We start from the raw sequence: 22,328 nt of genomic DNA on the forward strand, positions 1-22,328 counted from the left end.
TCCCAGATGGCATCTTCTTCCAATAGAAGGCTGTTTTGTCTACATTGAAAATCTGTTGTTTAGTGTTTCCACCTTTACTCACTATCTTAGCTAGATCTTCTGGTCAGCTTTCTGCAGCCTCTACATTGGTACGCGCTGCTCACTTGTTCTTTTACATCATGAAGACAGCTTCTTTCCGTAAATCTCATGAACCAACCTCTGCTCTCTTCAAACTTGTCTTCTGTAGCTTCCTCACCTCTCTCAATCTTCAGAGAATTGAAGACAAGTTGGGACTTTGATCTGGATTAGGCTTGGCTTAAAGAGATGATGTGGCTGGATTGACCTTCTGTCCAGACCACTAAAACTGTCTCCACATCAACAGTAAGAAATGGATGCACGGGCTACTAAACTCTTACTTGATCTGTCTAAGCAGAGATGCTGTAGTTAATTGTAAGCAACTCAATATTAACTAACAGTTATAAGGGAAAACACTGATATCAGTTGCTTTGTAATAATTTGGAGTCTGATGTTTACTTCTACTAAGAGTAAAAGCTTCCCCCAAATTAATCCACCCAAGGGTAAAAGATGCCTGAAACTTAATCCACCCAGGGTATCTCGAACTGAAGTCCAAGGTGAACAAGTTTGAGGGTAATGGAAAGAAACGCTTGGCCACTGGAGGCAGCTCCATTGGGAATGTTTTCAAAACTTTTCTTCTCTGATTAGATAGTCTGTTGAGAAAAATGACTTCAGTCTCTCTCTGAGGCCTCTCTTCCTGAAGTCGGCTGAGTGAACACTTCATATCTATTTTACAATTCACAGATTTTCTCTTTGATGGTCCCCGCATTGTGAGGCTGCTGCTGAAGGGACGTGCAGTGTTGCATCAATAAATCAGGGAGGAGTCTACACACTGGGGTGTGAGGGAGGGAGGAGTCCCTGAGGCAAAGCCATGTTTCACTGAAGGAGAGGTTGCCCCCACCCCACCCCACCCCACCCCCTCAGACCTGGCAGAGCTTCTTACACGACCTTCCCTTGTGATGCTACCCCTGCGAGGGTTTTAAAAGGCTTTGTTCAGAGGTAAGTTCTCTCTTTAAGTTTCAGAACAGACAAACCAGGATTCTGCGTACTCAAACACAACAAAGACAGAAAGAATGTTTTCTTATGGGTATTTAGTTTTTGTTTTATTAGAAAATTTGGACAATATCATGTGACAACCAAGAACACAAAAGGAGAAAAAGGAAATCATGAATGCGGATGGGAGAAATGGAGCAAAGATGGAAGCAAACAGCAGCGAATTGGATGTACTGATATCCGTCAAACCAACCGTGAGGAATCATGATTTCGTCCAACCGAGTTTACTGATTTGCGCAATTCCCCGCGTCCTGGGCTACATACCTGTTTTTTCCATTAGATATTTCCTATTAGTCTGGAAACTTTCCAGATGGAAAGACTTGAGGTACCAAAGGAAGTCAGGAAGGGAGTCCAGGACCATAGAGGGGGCCGAACCGGCAGAAAGGGAAGAAGGAAGTCTTACCAACAGAGCGGGAACCAGCAGCACCTGCGGACCGGCCCCCTAGTGGCAACACTGCTTCCTGCAGCAGCACTTCTGCTGACAGCAGCCCTTCCCGCAGCCGCAGCCGCAGTCACACGAGTGGCGGCGGCAGGTGCGGCGGTGGCAGCAGACCACGGGGGTGCTGCAGCAGCCCCCACAGCAGCCGGAGCAGCAGGGGCAGCAGCCGGAGCAGCAGCCCACCCGGTAGCACCTGTACGAGGTGCAGCTGCCACAGCCACCACAGCCACCACAGCCACCACTGCAGCCACCGCCGCAGCCACCACCGCAGCCACCACAACCTCCACAACCACAGCAGCCCATGGTGTCAGTAGACAGGACTCAGGAAAGGTGAGGATGGAGACTCAGGAGGTGAGGGGGGTCTGATGCTGCCCTCTGCTGGGGGGGCCTTATATACCAACTTGGGGACAGGGAGAGGGAGTGACCCAGGACTCATGACCAGTAGTCACTTCCTCATTGCTGCCATAGCAGTTTCCACCTGGGGTCGTCTACGGTGATTCCTTGTTTACATCCTTATGGACTATATTTAACCCAATACACTTGCTAATTTTAGCTTCTCTCTTTAAAGCCATTTTAGAAACAAACCAAGAAATGCTAACATTTTGGAGGGAATCTTTATTTTCGCAGAAATGCGATGGAATCTGAGATTTTGAAATAAGAAGGCACTGGATTGCTACCAGCTCTGGTTCTGTTTCTCTTCAATGGTTTTTCTCTCCAAATACTCAGTTGAAGTCACTCTGCTTTAATGGAAACTTTGAGATGCAGATGAATAAATATGAATATCCAAATTGAACAAGTCACTCTTTTTCAAAATTTTCCCATCTGTTACTACTGTATACCCTCCTCCTCATTAAATTGGCCATTTTAGTTCTCATGAAGTTACACGTTCACAGGTATATTTCCAAAATTATTTTTTACACTAAATGACCCTCTTTTTTTTTTTTTAACCTCCAAAGTTGTCTATTAAAAGCCTTGATCCAATGCTCCTCTCTCACTCCACACTATCTCTCTAAGCTCATGTCCACACCCCTGGTTTCAGTGTCTACATGTATATTCTTGGATTCATTCCTTGAATGCGCACCTCCAGCTTAGAATCTTCTTCATACTCCAAATCCACATTCAGCCAACTCACACTCCAGCTTCTCCCCGCAGGTATCTCAGGGGCCCCTCCAAGTCACTTGCCCCAGACTCAAGTCATAATCTTCCCTGCCCAGTCACCAGCTCTGCTAAAAAAAAGTAAATCTCCCCTCCACTCTTCCTCGCCTCTCAAGGTGGCAATCCATTAAAAAAAGGCATCTCTGAATCCTTTCTTTAATTCCGCCCATAGCGAAGCATTCACCAAATTCTGTTGATTCTGCCTCTTTAGAAGCTCTCACCCCTATTCACACATCTCTGCTCCACTGCGCCCCTCACCCCGGTTCAAGCAGAAGTGTTCCCTGGTCCACATGCCACAGAAGCGGTTTGGGATCATTAATAACACCGTTAATCAGCCCTAGGGACATTACAGCATTTCCTCTCATTCAAATTCCTGGAGAACAATCTTACCAGATCAGTAAAACGGGCTCTGAGCCACAAGACTGTAACAATTGAAGCTTGGGGGAAAATCAGCCTCCAAATATCCCCACCAAAGTCTCTGAACTCTCAGTGATGGACAGAGACGCTCCCACATCACCTTGCGTGGTGAAGGAGTCCATTCGCACTATAATTTTTCCTGCCGTGTGTTTTTACAGCCTCCAAATTGGTCACCAACCCTCAAATCCCACCAGCATCCACAGCTACATGCATCAGCTCATAGCCATGGTCTCCTTCTTCCCTACAACCCCTGCTTCCCTGGCCTCTGCACCTGCACTACTTGGGGTACCGCCCTGCTCTCAAAGTCCCCTGGGTCGGGCTTGGGGTGCTTCTCTCAGACATCAACTGATGTCATATAATCAAAGACTAAAATTAGTTCCTCATCCAAAGCTAAACACACCAAGAACTACATCTTTAAAATGCAGACACTTCAAAGGATTTATTTTAAAATAATCATTACATAGCGTATAATGAAAAAGAATGTGAAAAGGAATATACATACATTTGTATGTATAACTGAATCACTATGCTGTACACCAGAAATTAATACAACGTTGTAAACCGACCATACTTCAGTAAAAAAAAACAAAACAATAAGTCTTCCCATATGATCCAGCAATAGCACTCCTGGGTATATATCCAGAGGAAGCTCTAATTGGAAAAGATTCATGCACCCCCAGTGTTCATAGCAGCACTATTCACAATAGCCAAGACATGGATACAACCTAAATGTCCATCAACAGAAGACTGGATAAAGAAGTTGTGATATATATATATACATATACACACATACACACATACACACACACAATGGAATACTATTCAGCCATAAAAAATTATATAATTATTATCTCATAGAAAAGTGACACATTCTAGGTGATTTTTTCCAGTTCTATAATTTTCCTCTGTATATGTCTAAATCACTCTTAACATGTTTATTAAGTTTCCAGTTATGATTAGTTCTATGTCCTCCCCACAAATTTCATGTTCTTTTTTGAGTCTTGTTTCATTCTTATGTTATTTTCTTCTGTGTAAAAACATACTACACATCTCATTTTATATTCCAATGCTGATAATTCCTCTCTCTCAGATCTTTGATGGTCTGATTCTGCTGTTTATTACTTCAGTTGACTTGCTTACAATATTTTATATCCTTACGTGATTTTGAATTTTTTTTTATCATAAACTCATATTTGATGTGATTTCATCTGTTTGCAATTTTTTGATTCCTGTATTGAGGGACAGTCTTTCAGAGAGCATTTGGTTTCAATACACATATGTGCCTGGGGCCATTACCAATCAGGACAACTTTAAATTCTCAGCTTTAAAAAAAAAATAGCTTGTAGGAATTGGGCCCCAGAATTGTGTGAGTGCTAGATTATGAAAACAAATTCCTAGGGTAAATTCCTCCAACTCCACCCCGATTAGTCTTCTTTGTTAGGGATTCCACCTCTGTCCCCCACCCCGCTGTTTTGTTCTGTTTCACTGCTCACTGAGGATGTAGCCCGCTGGGAGTGCCACCAGGTCCAAAACTCCAGGTCACTGGGAGAATCAGCAGATGCCTTGAGCACATGACAGACTCAGTACTTCCTTATCTATCTGCTTTCCTGTCCTGCTTTGGCCTCTGAGGATTTTTCTTACTTGTTACCAATTGAGACATTTATATATCCAAGACTTTTAGGTGTAGTGTAGTGCAAAGATTTTTCTGATATCTAGTCTGCCAGTTGCTTTAACAGAAATAAGCCCTTCTTATTTTAATATTTTTAAAAACATGTGTTGAAATGTGTTTACATTTCAAACATTGCTCTCTTCTCCTTCTTCAAGTTAGGTCCCTCAGTCCTGTTCCCCTGAAGGTGCCTGCCTTGAGGCCATCTCCATGAAAATAGAAAAGTAAAAAAAAAAAAAAAAAGAGGAAGAAATCTGAATGATCAGGACCCAAACTCATTGAAAAGCCATACAAGTGTCATTTTGTTTGATGTTGAAAACCTTTCAACTTCAGTTACTCTTCAAGACTCCAAAATAGTTTATAAAATAGTGAAGCTTAAGGCTGACAAACCACACACATCATAGATCTGAATTAGTGAGTGTGAGGTGAAAACACTCATCTGAGCTGTCTGGGCTAGCAAATATTCCATGTTTTAAACACATCTGAAATCTTTCAGTTCTGATGTATGTGAGGCTGCCCCAAATTTGAACAAATCCTCATTTCATGCACTTAAAGTAATAGCATCACTGTTTAGGTAATCTTTCTGTTTAGAGTGCCCCATCCCTGACTTTCTGTTTAGAGTGCCCCATCCCATTGAAGTTACCACTAGAAATCTATTTTTTCATGATTCTAATTTTTATTTATTTAGGGTAGACAAAAGCACCAGTTATCCCAGCTAGATAACCTAATGGAGTGTAATCAGGGTCCATCTGGCTGGTCCTAGAGTGGCTGAGGGCAACGGCTTCCTGCCAGGAGAGCTGGAGGGGATCGCTGTGCATTTCCCAGCGAGGATGGGAAAGCAGCTGTGGTTTTCATGATAGCGAGGGGCCACTTTGCGCCACTGGCCTTTCTCTTTTCTTTTTCATCTATACTTCCCAAACTTGGTGGTGATGAGGTTGAGGACCCACTACCCTCAAATATGGCATCTTAGCATACTAAGTATTTTTAACTGGAGGAATCTGAGACACCATGGGTGCAGGAAGAACTTTTTGATCTTCCCCTGAAGCAGGTCACAAGACCCTCATGTGAGAGGTGCCCTCCCTCCACCCAGCGGAAAGGAACATCCTTACCTCCAGAGATAAGGGACACTGAGAGGAATCTGAATGAATAGGTCATGCTGAGTTTCCCCCAGTTTACTACTCTTAGCTCATATCCTTTTGGCCTATCACAGTTTTTCATGACTCTCCACTCTTTTTTTTTTATTTTTAAAAAATTTCTTATATTTTTATTGAAGTGTAGTCGATTAACAATGCTAGTTTCAGGTATACAGCAAAGTGATTCAATTATACATAAATATATATATATATATATTTTCAGTTTCTTTTCCATTACAGCTCATTGTAAGAAATTGAATATAGTGACTCTCCACTCTTCATCACATCTAGGGTAAAACCACTCAGGTTTAACAATTTCTCTGGGTCTTCATTTCCTTATGAAGTCTCCCATGTCACATAAAACTTACATCAGATGAATTTGCCTGCTTTCCTCTTGTTAATCGGTCTTTTGTTACAGAGACAGCTGAGAACCAAAAAGGGTAGGAGGAAAAATGTTTTTCTAAAATTACAGAGTGGCTTTTCACATCTTAAGCCTCAGGCCATCCAAAGAGGAGGAGGGTGAAGGCAATGAGATTCATGAATGGGAGGGGTTCTTGCTGTCAGCTCCCTTAATCAAGAAGAAACGAATGTTCATCCAATCTGTTCCCCATTCAAAAGAGTATCGTTACAAATTGGAGAGTGGAAATATGTGTGTGTGGTGGGGTGGGTGACGGATGGAGAAATATGGTAATAGGAAACCAGTTTGTCAATAGCTGGGTGTTTGGTGTGAAACTAGGGGGCGTTATTACTCATTTACACAACTAAAGGATTATTTCAAGAAATCAACCTTTACTGAGAGTGTGTGGTTATTCACCCACTCCTTTCAACACCCACCCTCATATTTTAGACTTAGGAATTTCATCTATTTTTGTTAATTGAAGTATGGTTAATTTACAATGTTGTGTTAGTTTCTGATGTACAGCATAGTGATTCAGTTATACAGATACATATATATTCTTTTTCAGATTCTTTTCCATTATGGATTATTACAAGGTATTGAATGTAGTTCCCTGTGCTATAAAAGTAGGACGTTGTTGTCTGTCTATTCTTCATCTACTTTTTTTAAAAACAAGATTTCCCCCCAGGAAATTGTATCATCTTTATACCACAATATATTCGTATACTTTCAGGAAAGATAGAGACTTTATGGTTACCACTCCCTGCATAACCAGCTATATATTTAAAGATTATTACTAAATTACTCCTTAGCTTTTTCTAGACGAGGTAAAAAGATTCTTTCAGCTTTTCTCATGGGCCTTTTTCCCCCTTAGCCATTCAGTAATCTTGAAAGATGTGTTTGAAATCTCTTTTTAAGCTCTTCATGGCCTTTTTAAATTGGGATATTTGTAAATAGCCTATGTTGTGATAACAGTTTGAGAAATGCTAAGAAAATAGAAGAATTAGTTTAAGAAGTCTCAGTGCAGTCTTCTCTCTGATGAACCTCTGTGTTGTGTAAAAATGCTGGCTCAGGCTGTATTTTCAATTTTTTTAGATTCCAGTCTTTTAAAATGGCATTCCATTAAAGAGCTCATGGGATCCCCTAAGTGCAAAATCAATGATAAATGAGCATTTATGATGGAGATTTGGGAGTTATTCATCAATATGTCTCTGTCTTCTTGGCATTTAGAAGTTTAATTCAAGCATATTTAATTAAAGTCCAGCCAAAAATCAATGTTTAAGAAGTCTGCTTTTCAAAACCAGGGATTTGCAATAACACATTTTTGTCTAGGGAACTGTTTTATAGAAATAGAATTTGTCTCCTGCTGTGCCTTTGGGTTGTGTGTTTTTGCTTACTCTGCTCTGGGACCTGGGTTAACTAGTCATTTCTTTGGGAGCTGAGTTTTAAAATAACTTTTCATGGAAGAACCTCAATGAAAATTGTTCTCGCATTAAGAGTGTTGGCAGAAGACAGAAGAGAAAATATGACAGGAATACAAAGAGATTTTAGAAAAGTTTCTTAAATCTACATTTCCCTTGGCTGAGAAGTTAAAAAGTTTAAAAATCTTGAATTATCAGAGGACACAAGGTGAAGCTTGACTTTTTTGGCTAAATTTAATTATTTCCCCATCTTTGATGTCTGTGTGAACTCCCCAGAAAGGTCAAAATGTATTGATTTGCCGACAAAGCAGACATTAAAATCAGGTTATACAAAATAGTGGCAGAAGGGGGAGAGAGGCTTTGATGGGTAATTTTCATATCAAGTTCTGTTGTACCTGTTTCAGTTACAGGAATACATTAATTTCAAATTAAGCCCTAATGGATTTATGGAAAACTAAAGGAACTATCTGGAGATGATTAATGTAAAAGTCCTTAGAAAGACAAAGTGCATCCAAACGGTGTGACTAATGTGAATAGACATTATTTATTCAATTAGAAAAAGAGAGAAATGCATCCATGTATTAATTACACTATGGGCCAGGAATTATGCGTTTAACAGGCTGGCATTTAATACGTGTAAAACCTCATGAAGTAAGTGGTGTAGTTTCTATCGTATTGATGAGAAAGCTGAGACATTAAAAAAATGTTACATCTCTGGGGCACAGGTGAGGAATTGCGTGGGGAGGAATTCATACAGATGAAACAAGACTGGCCATAAAATGAGAATCTTAAAGTATGGGTGATGTTTCACTACACTGTTCTATTTTTTTAAATGTATTTTAAATTTTCCGAAATGAGAAGTTTTAAAAAACTTACTAATGAACTTGAAGATTCAAATCTATGTTTTTCTGATTTGAAATTTGTTCTCTGTCCATCACACACAAAAATTTCTGAAAAACAGGGGAGCAAATTACAAACTGGATAATAAATCAGAAGTTTCAATTTTATTTTAGCAAGTAACAATTGTTTGTTTTATCATCTCAAAAAGTATTGAATTTATATGAACCTCAGTTTTAGTATTTAATAAATAAAGATACCCCTTCCTTCTATTGAACAAGTGGAAGACTAAAATAGATTTTAAAAAAGTATCTCAATGTTATTTAATTTTGTGAAATGATTTCTTTTTATCTTTTTTTTTTTAAAAGAAGATAGCTCAATGTTACAAATGTTTTGTATTGAATATTTATAGAGATAGGTAAGATTGACCATTTTGTTCGTGAGATTGAGTAGGTTTATGGAATTTTGTGAACTAAGCTTTAACAAGAGTAAACTTTAGCCAAGGCAAGGAAGAGCCTTAGCTGTAGGTAATGAGGACAACTTAACCTGGAATGACTTGACGGCTCTATTTAGGTAGTTCTTTTGTTCTTTCACCTGTTTCATAAAAAGGTTACCTATTTTAATGAAAACGTTTCTTAAGAAATAGAATGCATCTTAACTGCATCATATTTGTGTTTCTCAATACAGAATTATTCCTTCTGAAGACACTAAGAGAAATGAAAGAAGCCAGAAACAAAAGGCTTTACACATGATACAGATACCTATGATTCCATTTCTATGACTTTCTAAAATGATAAAGCTACAGAGATAGAAAACTGATCAGTGGTTGCTGGGCAGTAGGGTTGGAGAAAGGGGATTGACTAAAAGGGGCATCGGGCACCATCTAGGGGGAAGAAATTGTTCTTGATTTTCATTGTGGTGGTGGCTACACAGCTGTATTTCTGCTCAAATTAATAGGACTGTACATACATTCATTTATGTGTACATTTATTGTATGTCAATTATATCTCAATAAATCTGATCTAAAAATATATATATATATTTTAAAAAGATATGCCTCTGTGTCAATGCGGACACAGAAGCAATGCCCTTATCTGAATGTTGACGGAAGCTCCAGTCCCTGGTTGTCAACCACAGCCACAGTCACAATGGTCTGGATCACCAAGGCAGTGGAAGTACTAACTCCCCATATCAGGGTGGAGTGTTCCATGCTGAGATTAATGGTGATCCGAAATTTACTATTGTACAAATGGAAAGAGTCTTGAAAGAACATACATGTGGGCTTTAAAATACAGAGTGATAAATCGTGTTGCCCTGCTCAGGAAGCCCAGGCTTTTGCTGATAGTTTCTTGCGAAAAGGTCATGTTGCAGAGAAGAAGGAAAGAACGGTGGATGGAACAGTGAAATGTTGTATTTTAACATTCCGTGGGATGTGATAGATCATGATAAGAATTTAAAACGAGTTAACCGTTTCTAAAATTAAGACAAATATTCCAACTGCTCTGCAGCTGGAGAACATTGACCATTATCTGGTGTGGTTGTGACTCAGCAGCCACATTTGTTTACATTTTGTTTTTTATTGAAATGTAGTTGATTTACAATGTTACTTTTAGGTGTACAGCAAAGCAATTCAGTTATACATATACATAAATAAGTAAAAAAAATATATTTTTGGGTTCTTTTCCATTATATGTTATTACAAAAAATTGAATATAGTCCTCTGTGCTGTACAGTAGGTCCTTGTTGTTTATCTATTTTATATATAGTAATGTGCATCTGTTAATCCCAAACTCTTAATTTATTTCTCCCCTGCCCTGTCCCCCATAGCTTGTTTTCTATGTCCATGAGTCTACCTTTGGTTTATAAATAAGATTTTTAACTTTTTTTTTTTTTAGATTCCACATATAAGTGGTATCATGTGACATTTGTTTTTCTCTGTCTGACTGATTTCACTTAATATTGATAAACTCTAGGTCCATCCATGTTGCTGCAAATGGCATTACTTCATTCTTTTTTATGTTCAGCAGTCACTTTTTAAATGAGTCTTGTCAAAGAGTGAAAACACAGGTCAATTTGATAAATTTTACTTACTTGGAGATTGGTCACTGGATCATTGTCTAAATTAGCAGTTTCGGAGTCTAATAGGTGAATTTGTCTCCAGGAAGCTCACAAACTATTTCCTTTCACAGTTGATTCAATCTGGAAAATAATGTATTTTAAATAATTACATGGGGTTTTAAAATTTAGTCAAGCAAGACTGACATATACGCATCAGAATTCTTCTATGTAATTTAGCTAAAACATTTATAACTTGAATCTATTTAAAAACATAAAACCAAATGAAAAGTTTTAACTATTTTTATATCCCCTCCCCAAATCCTTATATGAAAAAATAAAAATAAGCATTTAAAAAATTATGTGATTCAATGAAAATGTGTTAACTTCAGTGCAAAGAGTTACCAACTAAATATAACAAAACCCACAAATAATCGTAGGTCCAACAAAGTGAACAGAACAGGTGGTCCAAATGGGTCTTATAATTTCAAGTGTTTCTTCTTAAACTAAAAATTTTTCCTTGAATAAACAGTGTACTAGATTGGTGCTTTTGAAACCTAGATTAAATCAAATGGCAGATTCCCTTTTAGTATGCAAATTATTCCAGGCTGGAATCTTGATTTAACTTGTACAGATGCTTAAACAGCTTGTCAGTGATGACTTGGTTTTGGATAAGACCTACGCACATGGTGGATTTGGATGAAAACATAATTCTGAAGGCAGGCTGAGAGTGGCATTGAATTCTAAGATTTCTCAGTCTAAATGCGGAAGTTACTTTCCCAGATACCTGAAATTACATGTCATCATACGATCTAAAACTTTATTTCAAAATTCTTGCTGGATCATTTCTCAGTGGCATCCTTTTGTTGACTGTGGAGCCGTAAATCTTCCACACAGACTACATGGCCCAGTCTAGTAAGTTCTTGGAAAAAGAATTGTGTTCATGTTTTTCTGTTGACCATTTAGCACTAAATACAGGTGAGCTTTTGGGATAGTCTATAATTTAAAAATAGAACCATCTTGAGATTTATTTGATCATTTGTGTCCCATGTGTTATGGAATTACGGGATTGGCATTTACCAGTTTACTCTGTAACTCAGAGGAAAGTAAAAAGAACATATTCTAAAGCATTAAAAAGACATTAATTTGTGCCTCTGTAAAAATAGAATAGTTAGGGGGTGGGGTATAGCTCAGTGGTAGAGTGCATGCTTAGCATGTGCGAGGTCCTGGGTTCAATCCCCAGTATTTCCATTAAAAAAAATAGAATGGTTAAGTTTTTAAAAAATTCAATAGCCCAAAGTTTTTAAAAAATAGTGTATTCATTCTTTTTTCTTCCTTTAGAAATGCTAACCAAGTGCTTACCATAGAAAAAGAACCACGGTAAGCAGCAGGTGTGTAATCATGAACAGCCTGACTCTACCCTCATAGCAGTCCATCGGGGAGTAAGTAACTGGTACTAGGTAACTGCTTTGACTGATATTTAATTAAACTGATCACTTCTTGTATCATAAAAAAAGACATGCAAGGAAGTAAACATATTCTTATAGAAGAATCACAATTATTTTGTGCAAACTTCTTATATCACATGATGGTTTAAACCACGGTCAATAATTTTAGAATTTCTTCCAAATCTAAACACTAGCCCTTTGCATTAGAGATATGTTTATCCTACACTTGCTAAGTTTGTTTTAAAGTCTGCCTGGAAGTTATAGTAGTAGTTAGATGTGAATAAAGTTACAGAGATTGGATTCACCTATAGAGGAAATGATCTTTTATCAGGATTCTGAATTTTATATGTGAGTGATAATTTTATTTAGCACCTAACTTCACACATCTATGAGGTCAAGTGTTCTACATAGCCAAGATCTGGGAGCAACCTAAATGTCCACTGATGGATTAATGGATAGGGAAAATGTGGTATATATGTACAATGGGATATTATTTAGTCTTTAAAAAGAAAGAAATTCTGCACTACAGGACAACATGGAGGAAACTTAAGGACATTACGCTAAATGAAATAAGCCAGTGATTGAAGGACAAATACTGCCTGATTTTATTTACATGAAGTATCTAAAAATAATCAAACTCAAAGAAGCAAAGAATAGAACGGTGGATCCAGGGGCTGAGAAGAGGGGAAAATCAGAAATTGCTGATCAAAGTGCATAAACATGTATATTTCAGTTTTGCAACATAAATAAATTTTAGAGATCGGATGTACAACATTGTGCTTATAGATAGCCAAACTGTATCGTACACTTAAAATTTTGTTAAAAGAATAGATCTCAAGTTAACTGTTCTTAACAACAACAAAGAGGGCTATGAAAGAAAAAAAATTCAGTAAATGACTCTGTTAAGTACAAAAATAGAATATTGAAAAGATAAAAAAATCAAAACCTGAAGATAGATCACTGTCAACTGTAAGAACTCTAAATTTTTTTGCCTGATTAATAATCTTAAGTCTCAAGTGAAAATTGGTTAAAATGAGAATATAGTTCTGTTGCCTCTTATACGAAGCTTTAAATATAACAACATATTTGGCTGCTCCAGATTTAGATAGTTAAAGAGAGAAATGACAAATACTTCTGCTCCTATATTCTTAGAAAAGAAACATGTAACTTGACTCGGATATCAAAAGACCAACCTAGCCCACCCAAATGCTAGCTGTGAGACGCATGAGAAATGAAGAACCTGCGTCTGCTGCTGAGATTTCCAAAACCAACTCTCCCAGAAGATTCTAGTTGACTTTCACATGCCCCACTGCCATGTGCCCCTGAAAAGAGAGGAAACCACAATCGTACTGTCATTCTAGGCATGATAAAATAGCGCACCGTTTTCTTAAGATATGCATCATATAAACATGGAGGCGTTTCCAGGCTACGGTAAATACGTTTGACTTATTGTGAACTTTAATTGAATGAATAATCACTTGGGCCAGCTCTGTAAACTGTATGTATGAACTTTTTTCTCTTAAAGTTTGAAATGAACCAACTCAGTTTGGGGTTTCATAAATCACAGGCTGGAAAGGACCCCTAGAGGCCATTTGTTTCTTTCCTCTTTCCTTTGCAGAAGATAAAAGTCAGGCTCAAAAACCTGGTGTCAAACAAAGCAAATCCAGACTTCAATAGGGAGAGGCTTGTTTATAAGGAAGGCGACTGGAGTCGGGAGAATGCTGCAATTGCCCAAATCTGCAAGTGTCTTGAAATCAGACAGAAAAAAGGGGTTTTCTTTTAAAAAATAATCCTTTGCTATTGGGCAAGCAGAGGTAAGCAGGATCTTTGGAGGGGAAGCTGGACAAGCTAGGGGAAATGACCAGCAGAGTCAGACAGGAAAGCGTCCCGCTGCGCTCAGCCAATTTCCAGGAGAAGCTGATAAGGCGGGGTGGGGTAGGGGGAGCATGGTCCACATTTTTTTGTGCTTGTTCAGAGTTGGGGGTGAGCAAAGTGGAGAGGCCTGTGGGAAAGAGAGGAGCCTGATTAAACTTTGGTCAAGACAAAGCAATGGGTAAGAAATGGGCAGCTGTGAACACTTGGTGACCGAGTGAGGCGCCAAGTTCTTCCATCCAATGCAGCTTTCCAGCTCCCCTTTTCTCCACACTGGGCACGATGCTCCAGCAAGGATGGCCTCTCTCTTTGCCCTTGTCTCTGTTTCCCTCTGTCTTCTCTGTAACATCAAAAAATTTCCTTGAGATCCCTGACAGATGCCAAACTTCTCTTCCAGAATTCTCTCTCTGCACTCTTCCCCATTTGTGTGTTTATTCACCCTCCTCTTCTGTTGTTCACTCATTCCTACATTCACTTATTCACCACCAAGCGCTTATGAGCTTCTCTGTGGGAAAACATGGTGGTAGATGGTGCTAAACTATTCCTTGCTCTTGAAAACAGTCCAGCCTACTGGGGAAATTAGACACAGAAGTTTGTAGTATTACTAGAGTGTAAAAAAGCTTGTAAAAGTTCTGGCCTTAACTCAAATCGAACCTAACTCTAACCCAGTGGTTCTCACCAGGGATGTTTTTGCCTCCTGGGGACAGACGGCAAGTATGTGATGATATTTTTGGTTGTCATAACTGGGGGAGGTGGTTGCTACTGGGATCCAGTGGGCTGGAGACTGGAGATGTGGCTGAGCATCCTCAAAGCACTGGACAGCACCCTGCCCGCCCCACTGCCCTTCCCCTCCCCCGTCCCACCACTCCACCACAAAGAATTACCCCTCCCAAAATGTCAACAATGTGAGGAGAAGAAACCCTGACCCAAGCCCTAACCTAACTAACCAAGTGCTTGGGAGCACATGCGGCCACAGGACACGTCCCAGAGGGAGAGCCGTTGTATAACGTGCATCGTATAGACCTACTTCCAGCGTCTTCCTACGGTGCGCTGTGAGCTAAGTAGCCGACTCTCAGACGTCTTACTACCCTCAGCTTTCTTTCTTAAAGACGTGGTTTAACTTACGTGAGGCCTTAGGTCAGTAACCCAATCCTACTTCTCCTGGTTTTCCCTAAAAACTTGACACTGAATAGGGTCCTCCCTCTCGCCAAGAGAATATTTGTGTTTAAAGGGCTTCTAGAGACTACGTTTAATGAAAATTTTACCTTTTCTGCACACGCCCTGAGTGAGGGCACATGGCATCAAGAGAAGAGGGTTTTTGCCTGCTTCTCCCCAGGACCAAGTACTTAAGGAGGAAACAAGTTAAGGGGGATCAAATCCTAGAACAGTTTTCTAGGAGTCAAAATAGAATTTCCAGAAAGGGAAATGAGAAGAATGTTAGCTCAACAATGGACCGTGAAATGTTCAATAAATATGTGGGGTGTGGAACGCCCCAACTTCAAAAATAAGAATCTTCAAAGTCTTATTTGATGTGGAGGCTTTGTTACGTCCGGACAATCCATGTGCATTGTTGGGCTCACTTCAAAGACGGCTCTGGACTCTGGCCGCAGAGTATGAGCTCACATCAGCTCACCTTCCCTCTCTCTGTGCATGCTACTCCTTCTGGACAAGTGTTTCAAATTTCACAAAGTATGTTCTGGGGAAAAAGGAAGAGTACTTGGACAAGTCCCTGAAAAAAACCTCAAAGACAGTGGCTTCTCAGCTGGAAGGGAAGCTTTGCCAAAACAGAAAGCCCAGGAGGGTCGAAGGGCGACTCCAGCAGCGGGGGCTGTGACCCCTCCTCCCCTAAGGCCTTCTCAGGGCTTCTCCAGGCCATTCAGTCTCCCTGCCTTCGTCCTGTTGGACAAGATGCAACACCAGAACTCCGTCCGGAGTAAATAAGGATGAAGCAGGCACGTACCAGCCAACTGAAGGAAAGCCGTAAATACTCAGTAAAACCCTCCACATCCTGTTGGAGGGCCTGCCTCTCCCCCGCCGCCACACCTTGCCTTTCCCTTTCCAGAGTGCTCTCTGTCCTCTGCGGCCATTTTCACCAAAATCAAGGATTACTATTTGTTCAGGGTGATTTGTGTCCTTTGTTCTTACTGATGACAACTGAATGAAAGTATTACATGCACGAGAACCAGAGAGAACTATACCTACCCCCAAAGATAAACTACACCTACCTCCAAAGGTGATATTTAGCCTGCATCCCTTTCCTATTTTTTTCCCATTTATGTTGCTAATACTGAAAAGTGGGAACTTCGGTGCGGGGTGATAAGCCTTAAGGTTGGCTGACCAAAGGGAAGACTAGGGTATCCTTTAAAAGGCAATCGACAGCTCCAGGAGAAATCTCACTCCCTCAGTCCTTGACCATTTCCTCTCTGAAGCCTCCTGACCCTCACTAGCTTCTCTCCCTCCTTCCTCTGTGCTTCATCTCAGTTACAGCCCTGGCAAGACCTTATGGCATGGTGGTCAAGGGCAGGGCTCTGGAGTCAATCAGGTCGGAGTCTTCTGCTGCATACAGTCACTTGACCTTCGGCAAGTTACTGGATCTCTTTGTACTGCAGATTTCTCATGTGGACAGTGGGGATGATAATGCCTACCTTATGTTGCGAAGATTACAAGCATCAGTAATGTTAGAATAATGCCATCAGTAAGCATGAGCTGTGCAATCTGTAGTACTGATGGCTTTGAAAGGTACTGATGTGGGGATGTGCATGGCTGCTCCTTGGCCTGGGAGCTCCTTGGGAGCAGGGATTCATCTGCGTCACCCAGAGTCTAGCACAGAGTCTGACACATTGAAGGTCTCCTGGAAATGCTTGTTGAAGGTACAGCCACTGGCCAGATGGGGTTTTCTAACTGACCAGACAAACTCAAACTAATAAGAACAAGATGTTTTCCAAGTGCTCAGTTGTGTAATGTTCTCTAGAGTGGGAACTACAAGCTATTTGATTTTTAGGCTTACTGTTAAAGATGTAGGTTACTCTTAGAGCAGATTTGGAACAATGAGAAGAGGATTTCCTGGTGGGAAGAACATGGGCTTTGTGGCTGAGCAAATTCAGATCTCTAATCTGACCTTTCAAGTCATGTAATTCTGGACAAGTTTCTTCATGTGTCAGGGTCTCAGCATTCTTCACCTGCACAAGTGGGTTGTGATATCCATCACACGAGTGTAGTTGTGGGAAAATTTCCTGGCATAATGCTTGTCATTCCTGCAGAGTTAGATGCCTGCCTTTACCTGGAGAATTCACATCCAGCTTCTGTGGCTGTGGATCAGGAAAATACCGTCTATATAAACAGTGGCAAGATTGGATACCATTGGGCAGGTTTCTGCTGGAGTATGAAAAGCTTAATCTGCAGGTAGGTTCTAGAACCTGGGACAATTAGGCTTTTAGTGAGTGAGTTTAGCAACTGAGATTGTTTTCACACAGACCAGTCCCCCTGGTAGTTAAGGGGAACAGCCAGGGGAGATTTCTTTTCATCAGAAATAATCTGCTGGAATAAAAACAAATATATGTATGTATATGCATGACTGGGACACTGTGCTGTACACCAGAAATTGACACATTGTAACTGACTGTACTTCAATAAAAAAAAAAAAAAGAAAAAGGAATAATTCCCTGGAGAGGGACATATTAAATAATTGCATACTTTATACAAATTCATAATGTCTCACTGTCAGACCCATTAAAGTTTGTGAAAGTGTTTTTGAGAGAGTAGGAATTCTCAGAATACTAATAATAAAATGCAGAGTGGAATCAGAAGGTTTCTAATAGAAGTTGAATTGAGGAAATCTCATATCCCCCTTCTGAATCCATACCTCAGGTGTTGGCATGGATGAAATATCATTTCTGACACTAGGCACTTTGGTTTCGAAGAGACCATGTCTTCAGGTTTATATGTTGAAAATGACTTGATTCTGCCCGTAATGCTGGCAGCCAGTCTGTAAAAGCAGAGTATTGAACTCAATATGGGTAGATTGGTTTGAGTAGATTATGGAATCCATCACCACCACACTGAAAAGACTCACATCACAAGGGGTCACGTAGGGAAACAGCTACAACACATCCTCTTGAATGTGAGAATTCCACTGCTCCAGTTAGGTCAGGCTCCACATTTGCCCCCTGCTGTTATCTTTATATATTGCAAAAAGACGGTGTTTTTTCATTTTATCTGTCAATTTTTCTGCCTTCGCAGCCCCTCTGAATTGAATAACTTTGTTATAACTTTAAAAAAGGCCAAGTAACAAATTTACAATCCTAGATTGTCCTAGTGGTGTAATTTTGAATATCTCAAGCAGATAAGTTTTAGTTAATTTTTAACACGTTGCTTCAAAGGTTACTGGAAATCAGTTAAAATGTACCCAAACAAATGCCCTGATTTGCTCCTAATTATGTTAAAGTGCAAACTTCTAGCCTTCCCCAGGGAAGGTGGGTGCATGGAAGGCAGTGGGCTTCTGTTTCTGGACACTAGTGTCCTGAATCCTACTGTCATTTCAGCTCTGGAGTCCTGGAGCCCGGGGCCCTGGCTGTTTGCAGAGCTGACTCACTCCATGAGTGGATGGGCACTAAATAAATGTCCCAGCTATAAGGTGACGTGGGCCATCAAATACATACTTTTTGCTTTTTGCCCCTAATATTCTTTTTATCTTTTTTAAATTGAAGTACAGTGAGTTAAAATGTGTTAACTTCTGGTGTACAGCATAATGTCTCGGTCATACATATTCATGAGTATCTGTTGTAATCATAGTTGGCTGAGCGTGCTCAAATTCCTTAGTGTTTCTGAGTTCTACTGATTAAAAGAAGATAAAAATTATCTACTTTACTGTTTGTGAGGAATAATTGAGGTCAACAGGAGAGGACTCAGGGCAGTGCCTGACACAGTAAGTCCCAGTGTCTTTCCCTTGCCTTTCTTCGAGAGGATCTGATCTAGTCTCAGTGACCCAGGAAATCACAAGGGCCAATGAACAGCTAATCAAGTAAAAGCTTATAACATCAGACCCAGCTAACTTGAATTGTTGATCATTAGTTCAAAATGTATAATTAATTTCAAGGTTGTTTTAAGAAAATAAGGAGATACCAAAAAAGCAAATTAACAGTTTAAGTAAGGTTGTGAGGAAAACGATTTTTTGAAAGAATTATCTTGTCTAAAAGCCCTTAATAAATACTTAATTACACACTTAATTTGCCCTTTAATCATACTTATTTGCTCTTTAAAATCATAAATCATACTTAATTGCCCTTTAATCAAATCTTTGTGGTCTTTTGCTACAAGAAACACTTGGTCAGTTTAATCAGTTTCTGCTCGAAATACATGTTTACCACACACACACTTCTCCATTCAGATGTTTTACTAATTCATTTAGATTTTTCTCTAAATAGTCTAAATCGATGAACATTTACTGTATGTACTTTTTAAAGAATTGAAAGGAAATGGCCTCTATATTCCAGCTCATTGTGACTCAGTGTTAAAAATAGTTTTATCCAGAGTACTTAAATCAGCATTCCACACCACCTTTCTCCATCTGGACCCAGCCTTGCCCTTTTTAACCAGCGGCGTTGGTTAATACACACTGGTGATGCAGCCTCGTCATTTTTTAATGGTGATTAGGCAGATTTTTTTCCTACTTCACTTTCAGTGGTCACATAACTCATCTTGCTGTTTTGATGCTGTGAGCTAGGACTGGGGACTCATTTCAATGGCATGTTTCCCTTGCACCCAGGATATCGCAAGGGTTAATGAGTTGTTGATACCAATTTTGGTTCTGGGAAGTCGGGGTGCTACAGCAACAAATTCCTACAAATGCGGAAGTCGCTTTGGAACTAGGTAAAGGGTAGAGGCTAGAAGAGTTTTAAGATACTTGATAGAAAAACCTTAGAATGCCTTGAAGAGGTTGTTTGTAGAAATATGGACCTTAAAGTCATTTCTGATGAAGGCTCAGAAGAGAGAGGAGCTATAGAGGAAGTGTCTGTTGTCTTAGAGCACAGCACACATGTATCATCATGAGCAGAATGTTGCTAGATATATGGATGGTAAAGGTGCTTCTGGGGAGGTCTCACATGGAAAGGAGGAACATGTTAATGGATCCTGGGGGAAAGGTGGCCTTTATTATAAAATGGTAGAGAGCGTGTTTGAATTATGTTCTCTTTTTGGGAAGAAAGTAGAACTTGTAAGCAATGAACTTGGATATTTTGCTTGGAGATTTCCAAGCAGTATGGAAGGCAGAGCTTGGCTTCTTTTTGCTGCTTACAGTAAAATGTGAGAGGAAAGATAAATTGAGGAATGATCTGCAAAGCAAAAATAAACCAGCACTTGATGATTTGGAAGATTCTCAGCCTATCCAAAGAGTGTACTTTGGAAACAGGACCGAGGCTCGGCCTGGATAGTCATTTGCTAGAGATTAGATGTGTAGCTAGTGGATCTAATAAGCCATCTCAGGAGAAGCCAGGAATAGAGATGGGGTTACCCAAGCAAGCTGCAGGGGGGACCCTCCTGTCTGATGGCTTAGGCTTCTGTGAACTGCGTGGGAGACTGACAAAGTTTTTGAGAATTTTATACCAGCAGAAACATGACCAGCCTGGGCTAAAAGGGACTGAGACAGCATTAAGGAAGGAAAAATGACTCTAAGGGCAGAGCCATAATATAGAAGCTTGGAATGATGCAGTCTCCTCAGATCAAGAAGAGGAGGCTCTCATCCCATCAGGCTCAAGGGGCGGAGCATCAAGCCATAGAGGATGATTCGTGGACCTTGAAATCCAAGGGAACCTGCTCTGTTAGTTTTTAAGACTTGCCTGGGACCTATTACCACCTTTTCCCTCCTAATTTCTCCCCTTTGGAGTGAGAGTGTCTATTCTATGCCTGAATATTGTATTTAGTAAGCAGATAACTTGTTCTGTGGTTTCACAGGTTCTCAGATGGAGAAGAATTTTACTCCAGGATGAATCACACCCATACAGATTTAGATGATTTAGACAGTGAAATCCGGGACTTTGAATTGATATTTACATGAGATTTGGGACTTAGAGTTGATGCTGGAATGGTTAAGACAGTTGGAAATGTTGGGAATGAGGTGAATGTGTTTTGCACGTGGGAAGGACATGAATTTTGGGAGGCGGGACAGAGGGTAAACTGTTAAGGTGTGACCTGTGCCCTCCCCCCAAATGTGTTGAGTCTTAACTCCTGGTACCTCAGAGTGGGATTTATATGGAAATAGGGTTGTTGCAGGTGGAATTAGTTAAGATGAGGTCATGCTAGTGTAGGGTGGTCCCTTAATCTATTATGAGACTAAGATGTTTTTAAGGAGAACACAAAGACACAGAGGGAGAAGGTGGCCAAGATTGAAGTAAAGCATCTGCAAGCCGAGGATCACCAGGGATCACCAGGGAGTGACGGCAAACACCAGAAACTGGTAAAGGCAAGGAAAGATCTTCCCTACAGGTTTCAGAGAGAGAGAATGGTCCTACTGACACAGTTTTGGGCTTATAGTCTCCAGAACTATGAGACAATAAAATGTTCTAAACCACCAGTTTTGTGACACAGGTTTGTGATAGCTGCCCTAGGAAACCAACATAGATTCTGACATGCCTAATTTTCACTTTTGATCATTTGGACAACGTGTATGATGCATTTCACATTTAAAGATTTTCATTAAATATATTCTATCCTGGATTTCCATGTATCCGTATTTTCATTATTGTTCAACATAAGTAGGACAAATGAGTCTTTATTTGCATATGGAGTAAAATTTCCAAGTTTGTTTTCACGGCTACCCATAAATAATCTTCAGCTAGGTAATGAACATTGATTATACCCCATATGGTGGTGGTTTGAAACCTTAAGTGTTCTCATAAAAGACTGAAATATTAGTTTTTTAAATTTAATGTTGTATGAATTGCAGAAATGATAAGTGGTTGCCTTACCCTTTTAGGTGAACTGTCTTTTTAAGCAAATTGTAATTTTCAAATTAAAAAATTCATAAATTTCCTTATAGCTTAGTCATTACTCTACTTGTAAATTTATTTTATACTGATTTTCCCCTGGTGATACTAATGTTTATAACCATTGCTCTCCTTTTTTACTGCCTCAGTCTTCTTTATCAAGTTACCAAGTTTTGGAAAAAAGTGTGCCATGGAGACAATGAAGACACCTTTTATTGGGAGGCTGGTGGTCCCAGGGCAAGCTCAGTAGGGTTCATGCTTTTAGTCAACAGAGCCCTCATCCACCCTGTGTGCTCAGGCAGCCTCTGGGGAAGGAAGAAGGAAAAAAGCCATTTTTTTCTTGTAGCTGCAATGAAATTGCTTTAACCCATTCATGGACCTTTATCTGGTTTCGCTGGTCAT

General features: G+C 39.8%; 1 protein-coding gene across 1 annotated transcript; it reads right to left on the reverse strand.

The window, feature by feature from the left end:
* Window positions 1-1,133: 1,133 nt before the first annotated feature.
* Window positions 1,134-1,899, reverse strand: LOC135321227 (small cysteine and glycine repeat-containing protein 9-like). Its single transcript, XM_064485424.1, has one exon. The coding sequence runs from the start codon at window positions 1,847-1,849 to the stop codon at window positions 1,550-1,552; it is 300 nt and encodes a 99-aa protein (XP_064341494.1). The 5' UTR covers window positions 1,850-1,899; the 3' UTR covers window positions 1,134-1,549.
* Between the last annotated feature and the right edge of the window lie 20,429 nt (window positions 1,900-22,328).

The sequence above is a fragment of the Camelus dromedarius genome, chromosome 4 (assembly GCF_036321535.1).
Source record: "Camelus dromedarius isolate mCamDro1 chromosome 4, mCamDro1.pat, whole genome shotgun sequence".
Classification (NCBI taxonomy): domain Eukaryota; kingdom Metazoa; phylum Chordata; class Mammalia; order Artiodactyla; family Camelidae; genus Camelus; species Camelus dromedarius.